We start from the raw sequence: 24,174 nt of genomic DNA on the forward strand, positions 1-24,174 counted from the left end.
GTATGTTGGATTTCACCATTTTTTCCACTGATAACTTTTGTTGTTCTAGAATCCTATCCAGGTTTCCACATTTCATTCCTTTGTTGTGTTCCACTGTGTTTTGTAGTTCCTCTTGTTTTTCTCAGTTTCAAGGGGTTATTTTCTTGAGTTTCATAAACAACTCCAGGTTTACCCTATTACCTTTCAAGATTATACAAACGTCGATCTTCTCAGTTATCTTTCTAGACTGTAGTCCTAATCTTTTAATTCCAAAATGAATCTGCTCTTAATGGAAGCATCAATTTGATTAGTGGGGAGCCGTAAAGCAAAACAGTTGAGTAGAAAGGAGTGGCACCAACCAATGTGAGTGACAATTCTGCAAATTCCACACACTGAATAGCCTGCTTTCAACTTAATTCTTCGGAAGATGAAAGTACTACGTGTTCTCATGAGGGACATGAAAATTAGAGAAAAACATCTCACACAACTTTCACATTTTGCAAATGAGAGAATTATCATGTTGCAAAGGAAATAAACAGAAAATCTCACTTGACACCAATTCATAGCATTTATTGACATTTCCATTTAAAATGCTAGGAAAGCTGTATAAATTGTAAACATGGAAACCAAACACTTGCATAAATTATCTCAAAAACTCTACAGCACATTAGAAAACAGTGCAGCTAACTGAAGGGTAGAAACATAACCAGCAAGAAGGGAGGGTTCGATTACTAAATCATGTACCCATACTGAAATTTAAGGGCCCGTTTGAGACCAGCAAACCATGATTGTCAAGTTCAAACTGCAGTATTGAGCCCACGAGTGCCCTCAATTTACTCTGCATATTTTTGTACATTAATACTCATAATCTAGGAATGAGGGTGCAGGAAGAGTCATAAGGACATGGGCATTGACAACGTCGGAGGAGACAAGTGGGCATCTCAGAGCGGCTCGGCTAAGCAGCCTTTCCCGTAAGGGCGAGCCTCGCCCAATCCCCATGCTCCCTAGGCTGTGGTCTGGAGGAGGGCAAAGTGGAGAGTTTCTACTCCCCTTTTCTGAAATTAACCCTCTGCTGCTTAGAGCAACCGAGCCCATTGGTGGAGCCTCTGTTCCCCCTAGTGCCCCCTCCTCCTTCCCCACATCTGCAGGAGGAACAGTACAGGGAGCCCAGCTAGAAGCTGGCCCTGTACTCTTCCGACCTTGCACACTTACGGGGTCAAGTTATGAATGCTGGGAATCTGCTGGACATGAGAAGGGGCTATTCATGACGTTCCAAATTGTCCAGAAAGATTCCGTGGAATCAGGGACCTCGAGACCCAAATCACTTCAATTTTCGCTGTCCCTTCTACTTATCCACTCTTTCTTTAAATGTGAAGTGGCTCTAGAGCAGAAAAACCTAGAGGAAGAAGGAAAAGCAAAGAGCCTGCATGAGTATCTACCCTGTGGGAAAGGAATTTGGACAGAGTGCCTTAGAGGGAGACATTCCTCCCTTCTTTCACTTGCTCACTGGTTCCCACCTTGGTTTCGTGTTTCCAAGGCATCTGATATTCTTTTCCTAAATGTCAATGCTGCTGCGTGTTAAGATAAATTGTCAAGTGTTCTGTTACACACACAGCATGGAATGAGGATCGTACCGTGAGGTTTCGGTTTTCAAGTCTTTTTCATAAAATTAGAGAAAGGAGTCCTAGTTTAAACAATGAACATCACCAAGGATATCAAAAGAAACCTGAAATGCACACACTCCTTGTACGCTAGGTAACAAGTGTAAGCCTAATACAGTTTATAAGTGTGTTACAGCAGTTGCTCAGAGAAACGCCTCTCACCTGTTACGAGAATATCCATGACGGTACTGGATTAAACGTAAAAATGAAGTTCAAGTTACCATCCCATAAAAACGTGCTTTGAAAAAAAAAACCCAGAAAACGTGGTTTGTGTTCAAATGGTCTACGTGCAGGCGCAGAAGCAGACTTCTTCACGCTCCTGCCTGGAACAAAGGTCGGCTCTGGAGACTGGCTTTGGGGACTTGCTCTGGAGGTAGAAATGAAATGGCTAAAACATCTACAGTGAAAGCGGGCGTGGTACTTAACACTGGAGCCCCCTGCCCACCCACCCAGAACCTTAACCAGCTCTCCTTCCAACCAACAGATTCATTCATGTCTAGGAATCTCGTATGAAAGGGATAGAGAAGTGTATTTAATGATTAACTCCTGAAGTGCTGCAAATGCAAATCAGTGTCCAAGCGACTGGTCTGGTCACTGGAGCACTAAGTTGTGCAAACGCAGTAAACGCTGACCCTGTACACAGTTCAACAGGAAGCCCATAAAGCACAGAATTACCTGTTTCAGCCCGAAGCCTCCAGGTGTCCCTTCACCTGTGCCCTGCGTCACAGGCCTCACACCCTGAAAAATCTGGTTGGCAAAAAAACAGCTCAAGTCTGCTGCTCAAAAGCCACGTACCACCAAAAAGAAAACACGCTCTGAAATTAAGTATAATCTGGAGGAAAATGTGTAGGCAGCTGTAAAGAAGTCAAATATATTTATTTATAACCCACCTATGCTCCACAAAGGATTAAATGTGGCCGAAAGGCTGACCCTTGAGATCTGCTCTAAGCAGTAGACCTCGGTGGAAGTCTCACTATTTTCACACTTGACATTGGTCATCCAGCAGTTCCTGGGACTCTCCCCTCCCCTTCAGAACGGGTCTCTTCCTCCGCCGACCTTCTTCCCAAGCCTGGTCATTTTCTCGCTGTATTCCTGCAAATGTATCCTCATAGCATCACTTCCTCCTCTTATAAAACTCCCTCGACCGTGCAGTTAGGGATTTCGTCCCCATATCGGAGCAGATCAGGATCAAGGTTATTTTCAACGGCAGCTTCACCCACTTTCGCCATCTGGCTCTTCCCACACCATCTCACCATGCGCCTGGGAAGCTCCTGTCTTCCTTAAAGTAGCTTCTGACATTGAGTTCTCCCCAAGGTCCCACTGTTTCCCCATGTGCAACTTCCATTCCTCCTTCTGAGTGCATAATGCACTTGTGTCCTTTCGGTGAATCTTACTGATGTTTAAACCACGTTATTTTTCCTTTTCTTCCATCTTCTATAGCCATGGGTATTGTCTGATTCAGATTCTAAGATCTCAGAAGGCAGGGCTCATATTGACTTATTTGGTGCCAGGAGCAGGAAGATGCATGATAATTGAGAGTTAACGGTGAAGGAAGTGAATTTAAAGCAAAGCAGGAGAGAGGAAGCGGAGTCACACGGGGCCTCTAGTTTTCCTCTGGTTCCCTCCACGGGAACTCGCTCACTGGGAGGCCACAGAAGATCAGATCACCCCTCCCACCGCAATCACACAGATAGTCTACATTCTCACGGTGCTTTGTGCTCCCTCCTCAAGGGACGTGTGCACATGTGACCACATCTGATTCTCTCAATGAGAATTTTCCTGGGAGGTGGGCAGGGGAGGCCTGTTCTCGTTTGGCTGATGGGGAAAATGAGGCTTAGAGAAGGGACCTGACACAGCTAGTTAGTGATTGTGTAGATTCTGAAAATGATCATTTCTCCAAACAATCGTCTCTAAAACTCTGACTCACATTTATAGCTCTTGTTATTACCACTAGAACTTTTCAAACAGGAAAAAAGAACAGACGTAAAATTTAACTTTTCATTTGGTGGTGTTTCAATAAATGGAACTCCAGAGCCACGCGTGACTGCCACGAGGACCTTTCGTTACGTAGATTCCGTTCACTGAGTGGTGCTCCCCATGACAGCTAGTCTGTTCTGAGTCTCGTGATGGTCAAACTGAGTGCAAACTGAGTATGCTTTATGGCCAACACAAGAGTGCCGGGGATCCCACCGGCCTGCTCACACCCACCACACATCAGCGGTTGTTTATTCCACGTCATCTTTGGTCTTGACGTCGGTTTAAAAGTGTATCGGTTCTAAGAAGAAAAATACAGGTAGAATCTCCTTATGCTAGTTTGAAAGGCATCAAAACTGCTACTGCAGCCCCATTTAAAACAGAGGCCCGTTCCTGCCATGTACTAAGGAGGTAATCATGTTCGTACAATCTGCGTGTGAACACTGAGGACAAAGAGCAGAACGGGAGGAGAGGGGCCAGCATTTACCCCACCAGCTGGCACTCAATCTGAATTCACCGTAAGGTGTCCATGATAAAATGCTGCTTGGATCTCTGAAATTCTTAATTACACATTCAAGAAACCTGGTATTTTTCAATGACATGCAAGGAGAATCTCCACTCTGGGCAAGTCTGGTATTTAACCAAGACCAAGAGGTAAGAATCAAGCCCAGATCAGGGTCTTCTCTCCCCCGTTCTTTGGAGCCTGTGAGGGTCGCCTAAAAAGGAGTTCCCATTCCTTTATTTAGCATCCTCAAGAGACTTGTCCTCCTGCACTCCCCCTTTTTCAGAGGTGCAAAGATGAACAATGGCTACATTTTAACTTCCCAGAACCAACTTCCCCTGGATTGTGAGACTCTGGGTCTATACAACAGGCTTAATTAAGGAAGGGCTGAAACATGACTCTGAAAACCCAATGATTACACTTTAGGAACCCGTTTCAGCTGCTTCAGGGTTCTTAAAATTTGACACAGATACACAGATTTTGACCAGTCACAACCCCGTGTTCTGCCTGTGTATCGGTTATTTAGTTCAAGATATTAGTTGATCTACTAAAAAAGGATTCATGGAAATTCTAAGTCTGTTTTTCTTCTTCATTTCACTCAGGTCCCAGAAAACAGAACAGCCCTTGTTACTCTATTCCTTACTCCACTTTGGGAAGGGGAGACATGTTTCCTTCAGGGGTCAATCTCAAGTGGGAGGACCCCTCTGTTGGGCCCAAAGACGGTTTTAACAGTCACTAGACGGAGTCAGGGACAACAGAATCAGAAATTAGAAGGAACATTTTTTCTCCCTCGTGGTCTCAAAGCTCTTCTTTCCTTTCTTGACTCATTACGAAGAGGCTGAACGGAACTCAGTTTCATTTCCAGGTCTCGAACACAGGGAATGTGATTACCATGAAGGCATCCATAGATAACCAACCATTCAGTGGTCCTAGGAATTCTGACAGATCATTTTCGCTTATGTAAGATTTCTCATTCAAACATAATTTGGGAGCAACTCATCAGCAAAGTGCAAGGATCCATTAGGACCTCCTGAAAGCCTCTTTCTTTAGGCCTGGCCTGGATGAAGACATGTACTCAAATGAGATGCAATGAGCAGTTGCATGTGTCCGATTCACAAACCACAAATATAATTAAGAATGTAAATCGAAACTTTGATATGTATTTTGAAAAACCAAATAAATATTAAGCTTTTTCCATTTGGGGAGGCTTCTTTTTGCCCCCCTTTCTAGAACAAAATGAAACCTTCCACATATCCTTCCACTGAGAAAGCCAAAGTTGCATTTCACAGACGACGTGAAGGGCTCTTGGAGCTGTAGCACCAGAAGTAGAAGGAAAATGCAGTCGATGGCTTCGTTTGGAATCACCAGGCTCTACAATCTAGCATTTGGTTTCTCGCTAGTAGCTCTTTAAATTCCCAAACAGTCTTACTATTCATGTTGTTAATATTACTATTAAAATAAGTTCCTGTGGAGGAAAAGAGGGAAATTAAGTTGTGAATGTCTTCAACTCTCTTTTCTCAGAAAACAAAGCAGCAGGTTCATTGTACAAACCAGTCTGAATCACATCTTCCCACGGAAATACTAGATTCCTTTAATCCCTACACCATCTACACATTTTCAGCTTTCACCTTTAAAAAAGAGACTAACTTAGTCACTTCATTAGCTTAGAATCGCGGTTCGTCTTTCGTGAAGTGCTGCTGGCTTTTAGCCAAAAGTACATACATTTCAACTGAACCCAGGTGGTCACAAAATTGCCAACGTATTAAAAGCATCATGAGCTGTCACGTGACTTATGGCATCTTTTACAATTGCAACTCGTTCCCTTACTTGGGCCCTCAGCCCAGGAGATGCTTGTCCTCTTCCAGACACCTGCTCAGTTGATTTCCTTTTAGTCTTGCTTCCACGGGAAGCGGATACTTGGCAAATCTGCAAGGTGGGGCCGATCAGCTGTGGAAGTTCTGCATGGTGGTCTGCTTCTGGGAGAGCCGGAGCAGCTCCTCGCGGATAGCTTTGATGAGAGAGGCTGAGGAGTGGCTGGGCTGGAGGTCTTCCGTGGAGCTGGCAGGGTAGGCCAGCCCGGCGCCCGGCAGCCCCCTGTGCGCGAGGTTCCCAGGAGGAGCCGAGGGCTCCCGACCTGAAGTCCTTGGCACCTGGAACAGCGGTGACGAATACTCCTGATGTCCGAGCACATGTGTCTGAAAAACATGGCAAACGTTACTGTACTTCCCACGTGAAACCAGAAGGGAAGATCAGATGCAAACTGGCATTGGACGTGCTCTGCCCATCTCCCACCCAACAACTCAGCCTCCCAGGACAGGGATGGAGAGAAGTAACTGCAGACAAATTGCTCGAGGGAGAGCAGTACAATAAAGAAGCCCATGAAACAAGGGCCTAGGGACTTCCCTGGTGGTCCAGTGGGTAAGACTCCGTGCTCCCAATGCAGGGGGCCCTGGTTCGATCCCTGGCTGGGGAACAAGATCCTGCATGCATGTCGCAAATAAGAGTTCACATGCCGCAACTAAGAAGTCCACATGCCACAACTAAGAGTCCACATGCCACAACTAAGAGTCCACATGCCACAGCTAAGACCCAGCCCAGCCTAAATAAATATTTTTTTAAAAAACAGAAAACAAGGGCCTATAAGCACTTGCTTAAAGACAGACAGAAAGAATGAATGTGCAGTCGGCCCCACTGGCTAATCCCTGCGCTGCCGTGTGTGGAAGTGAGTGGGCTGCTGGGGAACCAGGAAGGGCCCTAAAGAGCTGGACAGAGAGGGAGGCCAGAGCAGCCCACGGATGGGAAGGTCGGATGAAGATGTCTGCTCAAAGGGATAAGCACATATTGGCAGACGGACCGACGGGAACAGCAACTGCCTTTGCTCAGAGTCCAGAGCCCAAGGAAGGTGTGATGAGAACACAGACTGGGCCCACGGGACAGCGACGAGATCACAAAGTCATCTTCCGTCCTGTCTGTCCATGTGTCTGTGTATCAGTGCTCTGTAGAGCCTTTTCTTTAAAAAGCTATCTGCGCTAAAACATACAATAGTTTTGCTGACGTTGGCAAAATACAGATCAAGCATTCCTTTGAAAGAATTATACTTTTCAGTGATTTTTTTCCATATTTTTTCAATGAAAAATCTCTTTACATACACACACACACACTACGTCTGTGGTTTCACTTGTGCGAAGAGCAACCTGATAGCCTGGTAAACATGACAGTCAAGCCCTAGAAAAACTTCTACATTTCGCTTCTCCACATCATGACCGAGAGGCCCTCTAAAAGTGCATGTCGGATTTGACGGGAAAACCCAGAACACCTCAGGAAACTAAGCTGGGCACAGAAAAAGCAAACTGTCAGCAAATGGAAAGCAGAGACCTGAGACTATAAGGATAGCCATGTGTCTTTCAGGGGAACATTATATCCTAAAGTTAATTTCTTTCCACTGAGTAAAAGCAACCAGTCACAAAGGGAATGTACTGTATCTGCTGGAAAAGCATGTAAGTGCAACGAAAGCTGAGGCAGAGTGATGAGGATAAAACAAAAAATATTATTTTGGTTTGTGTTTTCAAATTCATTAATTTAATCCCCTTCGGTATAAAATTCTTGAGAAAAATGAAAGCATTTGTAGAAATTACCGGTGCCCGTATTGATTCCATTCCTTTCAAGGAGTGACCACGGTGATAAGAAGCCTCCGAAAGATGACTTATGTATTGCGATGTCCCAAACAGTTTGCTTACGGCAAAGGCACCTACTCACGGTGGTTATAATGGAAATGACATTAACAAACCAACAATAAAGCTCAAATAGAGAGCAAGGAGGTATGTGAGATCAAGAATATTTATATAGTGATCACACCAAAGATCAAGTCCAGATTTTAGAGGTTCAAACACACTCCTTAAAGGTCAAAATTATAGAGGCAGAAAGTAGGATGGTGCTTGCCTGGAGTTGGGGGGAGCGGCGAATGGGGAGTTGGGGTTTAATGGGTATAGAATTTCAGTTTTTCAGATGAAATGAGCTATGGAGATGGATGGTGGGATCGTTGCATAATATTACAAACGCATTTAAAACCACTGAGGTGTACACTTAAAAATGGTTCAAACGGTAAATTTTATGTTGACCATAATTGAAAAAAATGGTAGGAAAAGTAACTGTTTCTTAGGCCTCTTGCAGATTTTTCATAATGAATATTGCTTTTATTATTTTTAAGTTTTTTTAATGGATCTTTATTGGAGTATAATTGCTTCACAATACTGTTAGTTTCTGTTGTACAACAAAGTGAATCAGCCATACACATACATATGTCCCCATATCCCCTCTCTCTTGAGCCTCCCTTCCATCCTCCCTATCTCATCCCTCTAGGTCATCGCAAAGCACCGAGCTGATCTCCCTGTGCTATGCTGCTGCTTCCCACTAGCTAACTATTTTACATTCGGTAGTGTATATATGTCGATGCCACTCTCACTTTGCCCCAGCTTTGCCCTCCCACCCTGTGTCCTCAAGTCCATTCTCTATGACTACATCTTTATTCCTGTCCTGCAACTAGGTTCATCAGCATCATTTTTTTTTGATTCTATATATATGTGTTAGCATACAGTATTTGTTTTTCTCTTTTTGACATACTTCACTCTGTATGACAGACTCTAGGTCCATCCACCTCACTACAAATAACCCAATTTCGTTTCTTTTTATGGCTGAGTAATATTCCATTGTATATATGCACCACATCTTCTTTATCCATTCATCTGTTGATGGACACTTAGGTTGCTTCCATGTCCTGGCTACTGTAAATAGAGCTGCAATGGACACTGTGGTACATGTCTCTTTTTGAATTATGGTTTTCTCAGGGTATATGCCCAGTAGTGGGGTTGCTGGGTCATATGGTAGCTTTATTTTTAGTTTTTTAAGGAACCTCCATACTGTTCTCCATAGTGGTTGTATCAATTTACATTCCCAACAGTGCAGGGAGGGTTCCCTTTTCACCACACCCTTTCCAGCATTTATTGTTTGTAGATTTTTTGATGATGGCCATTCTGACTGCTGTGAGGTGATACCTCATTGTAGTTTTGATTTGCATTTCTCTAATGATTAGTGATGTTGAGCATCTTTTCACATGCCTGTTGGCCATCTGTATGTCTTCCTTGGTGAAATGTCTATTTAGGTCTTCCACCCATTTTTTTAATTGGATTGTTTGTATTTTGATTTGAGCTCCATGAACTGTTTGTATATTTTGGAGATTAATCCTTGGTCTACTGTTTCATTTGCAAATATTTTCTCCCATTCTGAGGGTTGTCTTTTTGTCTTGTTTATGGTTTCCTTTGCTGTGCAAAAGCTTTTACATTTAATTAAGTCCCATTTGTTTATTTTTGTTTTTATTTCCATTTCTCTAAGAGGTGGGTCAAAAAAGATCTTGCTGTGGTTTATGTCAAAGAGTGTTTTTCCTATGTTTTCCTCTAAGAGTTTTATAGTGTCTGGTCTTACATTTAGGTCTTTAATCCATTTGGAGTTTATTTTTGTGTATGGTGTCAGGTGATGTTCTAATTTCATTCTTTTACATGTGGCTGTCCAGTTTTCCCAACACCACTTATTGAAGAGGCTGTACTTTCTCCACTGTTATGTTCTTGCCTCCCTTGTCGTAAATTAGGTGCCCATATGTGCGTGGGTTTAACTCTGGGCATTCTATCCTGTACTGTTGATCTATATTTCTGTTTTTGTGCGAGTACCACACTGTCTTGATTACTGTAGCTTTGTGGTATTGTTTGAAGTCAAGGAGCCTGATTTCTCCAACTCCATTTTTCTTTCTCAAGATTGCTTTGGCTATTCGGGGTCTTTTATGTTTCCATATGAATTGCAAAATTTTTTGTTCTAATTCTGTGAAGAATGCCATTGGTAGTTTGATAGGGATTAAACTGAATCTGTAGATTGGTTTGGGTAGTATAGTCATTTTCACAATATTGATTCTTCCAATGCAAGCACATGGTATATTTCTCCATCTGTTTATGTCATCTTTGATTTCTTTCATCAGTGTTTTATAGTTTTATGAGTACAAGTCTTTTGCCTCCTTAGGGAGGTTTATTCCTAAGTATTTTGTTGTTGTTGTTGCGATGGTAAATGGGAGTGTTTCCTTCATTTCTCTTTCTGATTTTTCATTGTTGATGTACAGGAATGCCAGAGATTTATATGCATTAATTTTGTATCCTGCAACCTTACCAAATTCACTGATTAGCTCTAGTAGTCTTCTGCTGGCATCTTTAGGATTCTCTGTGTATAGTATCATGTCATCGGCAAACAGTGACAGTTTTACTTCTTCTTTTCCAATTTGTATTCCTTTTATTTCTTTTTCTTCTCTGATGGCCATGGCTAGGACTTCCAAAACTATGTTGAATAAGAGTGGCAAGAGTGGTCATCCTTGTCTTGTTCCTGATCTTAGTGGAAATGCTTTCAGTTTTTCACCACTGAGTATGATGCTTGTTGTGGGTTTGTCATATATGACCTTTATTATGTTGAGGTAGGTTCCCTCTATGCCCATTTTCTGGAGAGTTTTTTATCATAAATGAATTTTGAACTGAATTTTGTCAAAAGCTTTTTCTGCATCTATTGAGAGGATCATGTGGTTTTAATTCCTTAATTTGTTAATGTGGTGTATCGCATTGATTGATCTACGTATATACTGAAGAATCCTTGCATCCCTGGGATAAATCCTACTTGATCATGGTGCATGAATCTTTTAATGTGTTGTTGCATTCTGTTTGCTAGTATTTTGTTCAGGATTTTTGCATCTATCTTCATCAGTGATATTGGTCTATAATTTTTTTGTGCGATATCTTTTGCTGGTTTTGGTATCCGTGTGATTGTGGCTTCATAGAATGAATTTGGGAGTGTTTCTCCCTCTGCAATTTTTTGGAAGAGTTTGAGAAGGATCAGTGTTAGCTCTTCTCTAAATGTTTGATAGAATTTGCCTGTGAAGCCATCTGGTCCTGGACTTTTGTTTGTTGGAAGATTTTTAATTACGGTTTCAATTTCATTATTTGTGATAGGTTTGTTTATATTTTCTAATTCTTCCTGGTTCAGTCTTGGAAAATTGTATCTTTCCAAGAATTTGTCCATTTCTTCGTGGTTGTCCATTTTACTGGCATATAGTTGTTTGTAGTAGTCTCTTATAATCCTTTGTATTTCTACAGTGTCAGTTGTGATTTCTCCTTTTTCATTTCTAAGTTTATTGATCTGCATCCTCTCCCTTTTTTTCTTGATAAGTATCTTCTCAAAGAACCAGCTTTTAGTTTTATTGATCTTAGCTGCTGTTTTCTTTGTTTCTATTTCATTTATTTCTGCTCTGATTTTTATGATTTCTTTCTTCTACTGACTTTGGGTTTTCTTTGTTCTTCCTCTAGTTGTTTTAAGTGTAGGGGTGGATTGTTTGAGATTTTTATTTTCCTTGAGGTGAGACTGAATTGCTATAAACTTCCCTCTTAGAACTGCTTTTGCTACATCCCATAGGTTTTGGGTCATTGTGTTTTCGTTATCATTTGTTTCTATGTATTTTTTTATTTCTTCTTTGATTTCTTCAGTGATCTCTTGGTAACTTAGTAGAGCACTGTTTAGCCTCCATGTATTTGTGTTTTTTACAGATTTTTCCCTGTAACTGATTTCCAATCTCATAGCATTGTGGTCAGAAAAGATGCTTGATATGATTTAAATTTTCTTAAATTTTCTGAGGCTTGATTTGTGACCCAAGATGTGATCTATCCTGAGAATGTTCCATGTGCACTTGAGAAGAAAGTGTATTCTGCCACTTTGGGGTGGAATGTTCTATAAATATCAATTAAATCTATCTGGTCTATTGTGTCATTTAAAGCTTGTGTTTCCTTATTTTCTGTTTGGATGATCTGTCCATTGGTGTTAAGTGGAATGTTAAAGTCCCCTACTATTATTGTGCTACTGTTGGTTTCTCCTTTCATGGTTGTTAGCATTTGCCTTATGTATTGAGGTGCTCCTATATTGGGTGCATAAACATTTATAATTGTCATATCTTCTTCTTGGATTGATCCTTTGATCATTATGTAGTGTCCTTCTCTGTATTGTAATAGTCTTTATTTTAAACTCTATTTTATCAGATACGAGTATTGCTACTCTAGCTTTCTTTTGATTTCCATTTGCATGGAATATCTTTTTCCATCCCTTCACCTTCAGTCTGTATGTGTCCCTAGGTCTGAAGTGGATCTCTTGTAGACAGCATATATATAGGTCTTGTTTTTGTATCCATTCAGACCCATTTTATATGGGTATTGTTTTTGTATCTGTGTCTTTTGGTTGGGGCATTTAATCCAATTACTTTCAAGGTTATTATTATGTATATTCTTATTACCATTTTCCTAATTGTTTTGGGTTTGGTTTTGTAGGTCCTTTTCTCCTCTTGTGTTTCCCGCCTAGAGAAGTTTCTTTAGCATCTGTTGTAAAGCTGGTTTGGTGGTGCTGAAGTCTCTTAGCTTTTGCTTGTCTGAAAAGCTTTTGATTTCTCCATCGAATCTGAATGAGATCCTTGCTGGGTAGAGTAATCTTGATTGTAGGTTTTTCTCTTTCATCACTTTAAGTATACCCTGCCACTCCCTTCTGGCCTGCATAGTTTCTGCTGAAAAATCAGCTGATAACCTTATGGGGGTTCCTTTGTATGTTATTTTTTGTTTTCCCTTGCTGCTTTTAATATTTTTTCTTTGAATTTAATTTTTGTTACTTTGATTAATATGTGTCTTGGTGCGTTTTTCCTAGGGTTTATCCTATATGGGACTCTGTGCTTCCTGGACTTGGGTGACTATTTCCTTCCCCATGTTAGGGAAGTTTCGACTATAATCTCTTCAAATATTTTCTTAGACCTTTCTTTTTCTCTTCTTCTTCTGGGACCCCTATAATTCGAATGTTGGTGCGTTTACTGTTGTCCCAGAGGTCTCTGAGAATGTCTTCTTTCCATTCTTTTTTCCTTATTCTGTTCCTCAGCAGTTATTTCCACCATTTTGTCTTCCAGCTCACTTATCCGTTCTTCTGCCTCAGTTATTGTTACTGATTCCTTCTAATGTATTTTTCGTTTCAGTTATTGTGTTGTTCATCTGTTTGTTTGTTCTTTAGTTCTTCTAGATCTTTGTTAAACATTTCTTCTATTTTCTCAATCCGTGCCTCCATTCTATTTCTGAGATTCTGGATCATCTTTACTATCATTACTGTGAATTCTTTTTCAGGTAGATTGCCTATTTCCTCTTCATTTATTTGGTCTCATAGGTTTTTACCTTGTTCCTTCATCTGTGACATATTTTTTGGCTGTCTCATTTTTTTTTTTTTTTAATGAGTGGGATTGTGATCCTGTCTTACTGGTTGTCTGGCCTGAGGCTTCCAACGCTGGAGTTTGTAGGCTATCGGGTAGAGGTGGGTCTTGGTGCTGAGATGAGAGACCCCGTGAGACCTCACTCCAATGATTATTCCCTGGGGTCTGAGGTTATTTGCTATCCAGTGGTTCTGACATGGAGCTCCCACCGCAGGAGCTTCGGCCCGGTCCCCAGCTCATGAACCAAGATCCCGCAAGCCACGTGGGGTGGCAAAAAAAAAAAAGAGAGAGAGAGAACAATAACAAAGTAAAAAATAAAATTAGACTAGGAAACTAACAGATATGTTAGAAAGAATATAAAAATAAAAATATAGATGAATCAACAACCGGAAGGTACAATGGAACCACAACAGTAAAAAAAGAGGAGGAGGGAGAAGAGAGAAAAAAAAAGAAAGAAAGAAAGAAAAAAAAAGAAAAAACAGGGAAAAGGCCTTGGCTGTGGAGGGTGGGGCCTAAGCAAGGGCTAGGTTTGGGCAAGTGGGCAGGGCCTATGTTGAGGACCCACAGGGCTGGAAAAGGCCCTGGGGGCTGTGGGGGGCAGGGCTTAGGCTCAAGGAACAGAAGGGGCCCAGGCGTGCCCCCCAACCCTGTTCTCAGAGGGCAGGGGACCTCATATGGTAGTCCAGCAGGCTCCCCATGCCCAAGTGGGCGGGGCAATCGCCCTCCGCTCCTCTCCCGCACCTCCTGGAGGGCCCCTCCCGCCTGCCCCTCCTGTTCTCCCCAGCCTCAGGGGCACCAATCCTGCCTGGCCTCCACTTCTCCTTCCCCCTCTGTCCCTCCACATCCTACCGGTTCACTTGGGGGTTCCTCCCATCTCCTTGGATGTCAGGGTCCCCACCAGCAGCCAGCAGATGCCCTAGTTGTGAGGAGACGCTAACTTGGTGTCTTCCCACACCACCATGTTGACTCCGCCCTCTTAAGTTATTTTTTAAAACTCACTACTTCAAGCCTGAAAGCTACCTCAAGAAAAATTATATACTTTCCCAAATTTCAATGCCAATACTCTCCCACTCTGGTCAGAGGGAATTTCCCATCTACAAACTGCAAGAAAAAAACACACTCAAGGGGGAAAAAAGTGAGGGGAGTTAAAACTTTATGTAGGTTTTAAAAAGAGATCCCCCGAGCAGAAGCAGCAGCAGCTACACTAAGTGATCATGTCTGAATTCTCAATGACGATCCCAACACAAGGTACTCACAGCCTCTCTCCGGCCAGCTTCATCCTCCCCGTACGAAGGCCAGCCTGGTCCCCCATACTGGCTGCCTCTGCCTGGTTGGATTTCCACTGGCTGAGCTCCAATTCTGCTGGCAATTCCCACCTGTGTCAGGTGCTGGATCTGGGAGCCTGGAGGAACACAATGAGTGGCCCAGTGAACACTGGTAGGGGGGTGAGCCTGCCCAGTAAGACACTTCGGTTCTGACCACAGCACGCCCTGGGGATACGAGCATTGCTCAAACGTGGCACCAATTCTACCTCCAGAGAAGACATTTCCTAAGAAAAACAGACCATGAGTTTCTGGGTTTGCAGGCTTTTACTTCCTTTCAATACAGTGGCTAATAGTGATGTTCATATTTTCCCAGCCAGACATCAAAGGACTGGGAATAAAGGGCATAACAGAGGGCCCTTCCATTCATTTCTGTAGAGGCTACAAATAAGGATGACCTTATCGATTCAGAAAAAAGGAGTGAAAGCTGCTGGAGCCACGAAGAAGCTGAAACCTGGTTCTTGCTTATGGCTTTCAGACTAACAAGGGGCTGAAAATACAATATGCTTTTGTTTCCTTAACAGGCAGAGTGTGAATTCAGAATGTTAAAGTACATTTTTGTTACACTCACATTGTTTTCATAACTTAGTCATATCATAATTAAAAATTTAACGCCACCCAGCCAGCCTTCTCATTGAGGTATACTCGATAGCAAAGACAGATGATCTCTAGCACTCATTCTACACTCAGACTCACTATGGCCTTGTGTGGCTGTGAAAGCCAGGCTTTAAACAACGTATTTTTCTCCCCCATCAACTTCGGCATACGGAAATATCTCTTTTCAACAGATGGAGGGAGGAAAAACAGATCTTTAAACACTGTGAAATAAAATACCAATTTACAAATGCTCCTAGGATCATCTAATTCATCTGTGATGCTCAGACTGGTCCCACAAAGGTTCAGGGTTTTCACAGAGATAAGGGAGGTGGCCCCCTCCATCTTCAAGTCTACTCCTACTCTAGTTGCCTAATTAACAGCCTCTGTTAATCAAATACATTTTTAAAAACGTACTCTGCAGGAGTGCTTGTCAGTTACTGAAGATTCATAACAGTATTAAAACTATTAGAACTATCAGTACTGTTTGCCCAACAGACATTGTTTGAGCAAATGTTGCAAAGAACAGAAATGCAGCACAGTGTTCCCCATCACTTATAAAGGTTCAGACAGCTGCATAGGGAGAAAAGCATACCTTTGTGTTAAAATTGTAACAGTAGTTGAGGTCACAGTTCAGGCAGGATTCTGTATCTTGCTTTGTTCACTTAACGAGACAGCACAAGCTCCCCCATGATTCAAGTGGCCCATCACCCCGAGCAAGCCTGGGTTTGCATTGCAGCTCAGCCACTGACAAGTCCTGTGACTCCGGACACCCACTAATCACTCCAGCTGAGCCTCAACGCCTCACTTTTCAAATGAAGTTAAAAAGTCTACCTCACAGTGTTATTTCAAGGATTAAAAGAGATAAAATAGGTCAAGTACCAAATGCACAGGAGGCAACCAGGAAATCGTAAATTCCCTTTTTCTGGCTCTATCTGAGCTCTTCATTTTCAATAGCTGTACGGTTTACTACTGATGCCCTTATAACTGGGCATTGAGGGAGCTCACAGTTGTTTGCTATTCTGAATAAGGCTCCAATAAACATCTTTGTACATGTAGTTTTTCTCCAGTATTTTGCATTTCTTCAGTGAGGGGAGCCTATATTCCCAAACTTATCAAATCAAAGGCTCATGAAGTTATACTGCCAAGCTGCTTTCCGAAAGTTTAATGATTTACACCATCACCGGAAATAATACAACAGTAATAATAATGGCCGCTAATATTTATTAAAATTTGTTGTATGCCACGCACTATTTTAAGCACTTTACGTTTGTTATCTTCTTCAATCATCAAATAACCGTAAGAGGTAAGTACTAAAGTTATCCCCATTGTACAAATAAAGAAACCGAACGCTAATTTTGCCACATCACATTATTATAAAAACAATTTCATGATTGAAATGGTGGCTCATCATGGTTTTAATTTGCATTTCTTTAATCATTTTCAAAACTGGACATTTTTCATGTTTACTTTCATATGATACACACGCATTTCTTTTGTGCATTCCTTCTTTCTGTCCTTTGCCTGTTTATCTTTTGCAGTTTGCCCATTTATCAATTTATGAGCCATTCTCTATAATAAGCTTACCTCTTGGTCATATCGGCTATAAATCTTCCTAGGTACTACTTTCCTTTTGCTTTTGGTAAGTTTTAGACATATACATATTTGATAATTTTACATAGTCAGAAAAGTAACTTTTCTAGTATATCTTAGTATTTTTTCCATTTCAAATTTTTACACAATTTAATCTCTTATGGCAAATTTTTAGAAAATAACTTCCTCTTCAAATATTTCATACATATAATTTCTATATTCCTTCAGATTAAAATTGAATATGCCTGAATATTGTTTGGTATAAGTGCTATGCAACAAGGTTCAAATACAAAACAATTAATAAGGGAAACAAGACCCACTGCAAAGCACAGCACCTGCAAGGTATGGGAAATCATGTAGGCTATCAGGATACATTCTTTGTTTTGTTGACTGACTGACAGACAATGCAAAATACAAGAACTGCCAAAAAGACCATACTGGATAATTATCCATCAATTATCGCAAATTTGGAATTGGCCTAAACTAGTTATTTGATGACATTATAAAACTGTATATTCTCCAGAAAATGAGAAAATAGCAAAAGAAATTATTTAACATGTAATGGCTCCTCTTATTAAAGCATCAGACTCCCAAAGGAAGGAAATGAACTAGGAAAATAAAAGATGGGCTCTGAGCCCTGGTAATAAAATGCAGTAAGACAGAGTAATAATGAACTCTGAGGACTTTTTAGAGTAGCTGTACAAGAAACAGAAAGAAAAAAAGAAAGAAAGAAATGGAAAGAGCTCGGGGAACACTGAGTGATATGCACAAATCAGTGTTCATAGTATCAACTATTCATGAGATGAAGTTTCATGACATGCAACAGTGATTTGTAATCTGGGGCACAAGATTGGGTCTCATGCAACCTGGTGGAGGCTGACCGGCCAACTGCTTTGTCAGAATATCAGCTCAGCCATGCTGGGTGCTGTGTGTCAACAACCAGCAGTGTCTCTCATTATGGGTCTGGAAAGGGTCTCTTAGCTGGTCCACTTACACTTCTGTTGGACTGATGAGGGAAATCAACTATGAGGTCTAGCAGTGTTTGAAAATTTGGGGATTTACAGAGATCTCAGAATGAATCCCTCATAAACGTCAAGCATCTACTGAACTTGATGAGGATTTGTTGTGGGTTCAACTAGTATCACAAAATTCCCAGGGGACTCTGAGACAAATGTATTTTTTTTCTTTTCTTCTCACTTTCTGAAAATAAATTTATTCCTAATCTGGATATAATTATTGAGGATACTCAATTCAGAAACCATTATACCTTTTTTGCTTTACCAAAATTCTAAGGGCTCTTCCTTTCCTCAAATTTCTACATGCATCTCAAAAACTGACAAAAAAGATTGTTAAAATATTGGTATTTATAGCTCTTTTTCTAAAAAAGCAAAACTGAATATATGAAAAAATTTTAATTTTGGTCTGAAAAAAAATTCCCTGTATCTTTACACTGAATATACTAAATATTGTAGTTTTACAAGTAAACCACATTATGTGTAATGTTTCCCAAACAACTAGTTAAAATATATTTTAGAATCCTTTAAAAATAAAACATATTTTCTCTCCGGCTTCAAGAGCTCCAGGAATTGGGCACTTCATGTTCTTTCAAGAACATAAACTGAGAACTTTTATCTCCTCTGTGGAGATAATCTGGTATAGATTTTATTTGACTTCCCACAGGTAATTAAAGCAAACCTAAATACTAAAAGTAAAGAAAAGCAGTGTGCCAAGACTTAAAAGTTTAGTAATGAATTAGAAGACAACTTCAGAAAATGTGACCTTTCACTGTTGAACTGCCAAGTAAAGGACTGCACTGGTTACTCACAAATGACACTAGGATTGTTCTTTTAATGATGACATGAAACAGGAGGTGGAAAAAAACCTAGAACAGTTCCATGTGGCCACCAGCTTCCCCAGGCCCTCCACTGCCGACTCTGCCCATGCGTGACAGCAGGGAAGGGACAGGCATAGAGGCATGGGATAATGACAAGGACACTTTAGAATGAGAAAAAGATGATTATTAATAAAGGTAGAAGGGAAAAAATGAGGGAGGTAAGGCTCAAGGAGAAAACAGTGGTTATACCCTCCCAGAAATGACCAAATAAAACACAAATCTCCCTCTGCATCAACTTTTAGGTTGCTTATTACAAACTGGAAAAGTGCCTTCTTTAAAATAAACGCTTGTTTTCGTGCCACTGCAAGCACTCAGAAATAGGTCTTTCAGTTCACTGTAAGACTTCAGAAACGCTTTCCCTGGAAGAGGTGTGGGTGTGAATTCCATGTGAAGGGACTGTTTTCGAGACACTTACTCAGGAACAAACCAGAGGCCATCAGTCTTGGGATCTCAGCCACTCTCTCCTTTCCTACCTCCCTAGCCCTACATCTTTACCGGGATCCGAGGGGACGCGGCTCTTACCGGCGGAAGAGGCCAGTAACGGGATGCTGATGCTCTGGGAAGTCGAAAATGATCTCTGCAGAAGTTAGCTAAAAAGAAACGCAAGGTAAATAGCCACGTGTACCTGTGGTGCCCCCGACAGGCCGAGGCCGGGCCACCGATGACACCTCGTCAGGGTAGATCCCTCGGGCAGCACACGAGGTGGCTTCAGACGAGGCCTGGGGCTGCTGGGGCTCGGCAGGCAGCAGCTCCGCAGACTGCAGCAAACCGGGGCCAAAACCTGGTCTGAAAGCAAAGCGCACCCAAGCGTCAGGACCACACTTGCCCGACTCCGGCACTTTATTAGGTCCACCCTCAGCCCTTAAGGAAAAATAAGACCTATTTGTTGGCTCATTATCCATCTCCTCTCCCAGAACGCAGGCTCCAGATTAAAAATGAATATGTCTGAATATTGTTTGGTATAAGTGCTATGCAACAAGGTTCAAATACAAAACAATTAATAAGGGAGACAAGACCCACTGCAAAGCACAGCACCTGCAAGGTATGGGAAATCATGTAGGCTATCAGGATACATTCTTTGTTTTGTTGATTGACTCACAGACAATGCAAAATACAAGCACTGCCAAAAAGACCATACTGGATAATTATCCACCAATTATCGCAAATTTGGAATTGGCCTAAACTAGTTATTTGATGACATTATAAAACTGTATATTCTCCAGAAAATGAGAAAATAGCAAAAGAAATTATTTAACATGTAATGGCTCCTCTTATTAAAGCATCAGACTCCAAAAGGAAGGAAATGAACTAGGAAAATAAAAGATGGGCTCTGAGCCCTCTGAGGGCAGGGACTCTATTTGCTCACAGACAAATCTCCAGGGCTATGAAAAGTATATATGCCATCCAGTATACATGCCGGAACACAGCTGATGCTTGTCCAATCCGCTGGATGACTGAAGAAGAAATGCTCTAGTTTACAGACCCAAAGAGGGTGTGGCTCAAGCCCCGGGGCCCGTTCACCTCCAGCGCCCAACTAAAGGGGTGGTTCTCAACCTTGGCCGCATGGTAGCGTTACCTGGGGAGCCCACGCTGCACCCGAGACCAATGAAAACAGACTCTTTAGATGTGAGACCCAGACACTGGTAGTTTTTAAAGCTCCACTGATGACCCTGAGCTTCATCAAGGCTAAAAACCAGTGCTCTAAAGCAGTGGTTCTCAAACTATTTAGTTCATAAAAATGAGGACTCCCGAGAGCTTTTGTTTATGCGTACCGTACCTATAGATAGTTTTCATGTTCAAAATTAAAACTGAAAAAATTAAATATTCATTTAAAAATAACATTATTAAACCTATTACATGTCAACATTTTTTATAAAATTAACGATATTTTCCACCCCCCTCAAAAAAAATTAAATGAGAAGAATTCTACATTTAAAAAAAAGGTCCTTAAGAGGAGACATCTAGATTCTCATAAACTTTGTATTCAATCAGTTGCCATCAGTTATTTTAAGAAGAAAAGCTCACCTCACATAAATACGTAGTTGGGAAAAGGAGGAAGATTTTAATAGCCTTTCCAGATAATATTCAAATAGTATTTCGGTTAATTATTCTTCTTTGAAACCACATCAGAACTCAACAATATTTCCTTAAGGTGAGTGGCAATACAGACTCTGAAACAGTATCAATGAACTTTTCATCTCTGTTACATTAAAACCACTGGTCTTTCTTGCACTTTGAATAGACCTATGCATGGTTTTACGACATTGGTCATTTAGAAAATACTGGTTCAATGAGTTATGCAGACTTTTATTTTACTGACACGTTTTATTTTACAGTAACCCCAAATCACATTCATTAATATCACCATTGAGCTCATCAGAGAAGGCTTTAAGTACTAGGAAGCTGTCAACTGCACGGTGGCAGACAAGTTTCCAAAATTCTAATTTTCACCTGAAAGCTCAATTTTATTATTGGCAACAAATGCTGTCAGTTGTTTTCCTTGAAGTGACAGGTTCATTTTCGAGGCCAAACACCCAAGTCCGCTGGCTGTTTGTTCAAGCAAAAACACGGCACCAGTTAGTTCAATTCTCAACTCAAACAAGTGAACAAGTGCCTTTCTTCAAAAGGCCATATTCAGCAGAAGTGCTTTATATGCATCCCCTCTTTTGTCACCCAGACTGTTAAAGACTCAAGGGTCTAGGTTTAATAAAATTAATTTTTACTACTTCATCAATAACATACTAACATAAAACTGGCATTTAAAAAAAAGCTGTGGGGCTTCCCTGGTGGCGCAGTGGTTGAGGGTCCGCCTGCCGATGCAGGGGACACGGGTTCGTGCCCCGGTCCGGGAAGATCCCACATGCCGTGGAGCGGCTAGGCCCGTGAGCCGTGGCCGCTGAGCCTGCGCGTCCGGAGCCTGTGCTCCGCAACGGGAGAGGCCACAGCAGTGAGAGGCCTGCGTACCGCAAAAAAAAAAAAAAAAAAAAAAAGCTGTGATTGCCCAGCAGTGAAGAACACTGGAGCGAGTCCGTCAACAGCTGGGTGCCACCGTCTGGATTCATGCTAAGGCACCAGTTTCACCCACCATTGCTTTCGCACCTTGGTGCAAGGGTCAACTGAATGAGAGAAGTCAGATAACAATATTATTATAAAAAATAGTTTTGACCTGACAGACCTCCCTGAACGGTTCTCAAGGACCTTCTAGGGATCTAAGAATCTCACCCTGAGAACCACTCTTCTAAAGAAATTTAAGAATAAAAAAAGATGATAATTTAATTACAGTTTCTTGCAAATGACAGTTAACTAGTAATTAACAGATTATACCTGTTCGATGAGAAAGTACACCAACTTGTCCTTACCCTATACTGTGATTTCTGGAGTACAGCTCATAAACTGAAACTCAGGCTACCTATATTAATCTCTTTAAATAAATGCTGCTGTTTTAGATTGACCTCGGAAACAGATGTCTGACCTCTCTGGCCTTACATATCTAAGAGCTTAGCCAATGCACACTCCTTCTTCCAGATCTGTAAACTGGAGCTCACCTAACCTAGTCATAATCTCTGGACCATCCACCCAGGAACTATCTCTTGTCCTTTACTTATTTCTGCTTTACCCAGTCAATAAGCACCCTCCTGCCTACATTTGCATCCTTTTAATCCTAAATTGTGTGCTCAGATAGTTCAGTACACTCCAAATACTCTAGAATCTTTTATCTTGGGTGACCATAAAATTTATTATCCAAACCAGAACACTTTTGAGAGTGAAATTTATTAATAATTACACTGAACAACAGCTGTAAATTAGGACAGAACTGGGCAAGTCAGGTCACCTGGTCCCCCTATCATTAGCTTCTGCCCGGGATCACCTAATCTCCACCTGTTCCCTTTGTTGCTTTTGGACCACAAAGCACTGCCTTGGTGGGGGAGGAGGGTTGGGGAAAAATAAAAGAAACCCTGCTGAAAATGAGGGCAAATAAAAGAAAAATAAAGAAAAAGTGGGTTTCCCTGGTGGCGCAGTGGTTAAGAACCCGCCTGCCAATGCAGGGGATACGGCTTTGAGCCCAGGTCCGGGAAGATCCCACATGCCGTGGAGCAGCTAATCCCGTGCGCCACAACTACTGAGCCTGGGCTCTAGAGTCCGCGAGCCACAACTACTGAGCCCACGTGCCACAACTACTGAAGCCCAGGCACCTAGAGCTCGTGCTCCCTAACGAGAGAAGCCACCGCAGTGAGAAGCCACACACCGCAACAAAGAATAGCCCCCGCTTGCCACAACTAGAGAAAGCCCGCACACAGCAACAAAGATCCAATGCAAACAAAAATAAATAAATAATAAATAAATTTTTAAAAAAAGAAAAAGTAAGGAGGAAGCAGATAACATTCCTACTTCTGTGTGACTTCCGATCATTAAAGGGATAGTGGAATATGATTTCTGAGACTAAATCTGTTTATCTACAATTCCTTCACTGAAATAAATCAACTGTCTATTCACATGTGGGTCTGAATTACCAACCCTCTCTTCTGTTCTAATAGTCTATTTGTCTTGCTTTATACCACACTCTTAATTCCTTGACAGTAATTTATAACATTTAGAACAATCCTAACATCTTATTCTTCTTTCTCAAAGTGTCTTGGCTGTTCTTGGCCCTTTGCATTTCCACATACATTTCAGAGTGAGTTTGTCAATTTCCAGGTATTAAAAAACCCAACAAACTACTGGGATTGTGAATGGGACAGCAATAAATCTATAGATCACTGGGGGAGAACTGACATTTAAAAAATACTGAGTTGCACAATCCATGAATATCTTTCTTTAGAAAGCTTGAATATCTTCAGTTAGATTTATCCTGAGGTATTTTATATTTTTGAACGCTATTTTACATAGTATCTTTAAAATTGTTTATTTTCTGTAACTGCTCATAAACAGAACAGATTTTTGTATACTGGTCTTATAATGCTGTATACTGATCTCTGTAATCTTCGTATCCAGCTACCTTGTAATTTAACTATCTTGCTACTTAGCCATCTTGCTAAAGTCGCTTACTTCTAACAATTCATGTGTTGACATTTTAGTTTTTCCTGCTACAAAATTATATCATCTGTGAATAATAACAGTATTATTTCTCTCTTTGAATTCCTTACTCCTTTTGTTTCTTTTTCTTGCCTTATTACACTGGCCAGGACCCCACAGGGCAATGCCGAATGGAAGTGATGCAAGCCGGCCTCTTTGTCTCGCTCTTGCTCTCAAGAGGAAAGCTTTTAACATTTCACCATTAAGCAATATTTGCCAAGATACCTTATTATCAGATTACTATCAGTCTGCTCCTATCCTGTGTTTGCTAA

General features: G+C 41.3%; 1 protein-coding gene across 2 annotated transcripts in view; it reads right to left on the reverse strand.

The window, feature by feature from the left end:
* Positions 1-5,254: 5,254 nt before the first annotated feature.
* KIAA1549 (KIAA1549 ortholog) overlaps positions 5,255-24,174 on the reverse strand; it is a 147,737-nt gene continuing 128,817 nt past the window's right edge. Inside the window, exons 18-20 of one of the 2 annotated variants that reach the window (XM_067747139.1) lie at positions 19,455-19,615; positions 14,683-14,828; positions 5,255-6,311 (exon numbers count right to left, since the gene is read on the reverse strand). In XM_067747139.1, coding sequence (XP_067603240.1) covers positions 6,060-6,311; positions 14,683-14,828; positions 19,455-19,615 — 559 coding nt within the window. In that variant the 3' untranslated portion in view covers positions 5,255-6,059. Of the gene's footprint in view, positions 6,312-14,682; positions 14,829-19,454; positions 19,616-20,739; positions 21,946-24,174 lie in introns of those variants that run through there. The other variant, XM_067747140.1, reaches the window with a different exon arrangement.

This window comes from Pseudorca crassidens, chromosome 8 (genome assembly GCF_039906515.1).
Source record: "Pseudorca crassidens isolate mPseCra1 chromosome 8, mPseCra1.hap1, whole genome shotgun sequence".
NCBI lineage: Eukaryota > Metazoa > Chordata > Mammalia > Artiodactyla > Delphinidae > Pseudorca > Pseudorca crassidens.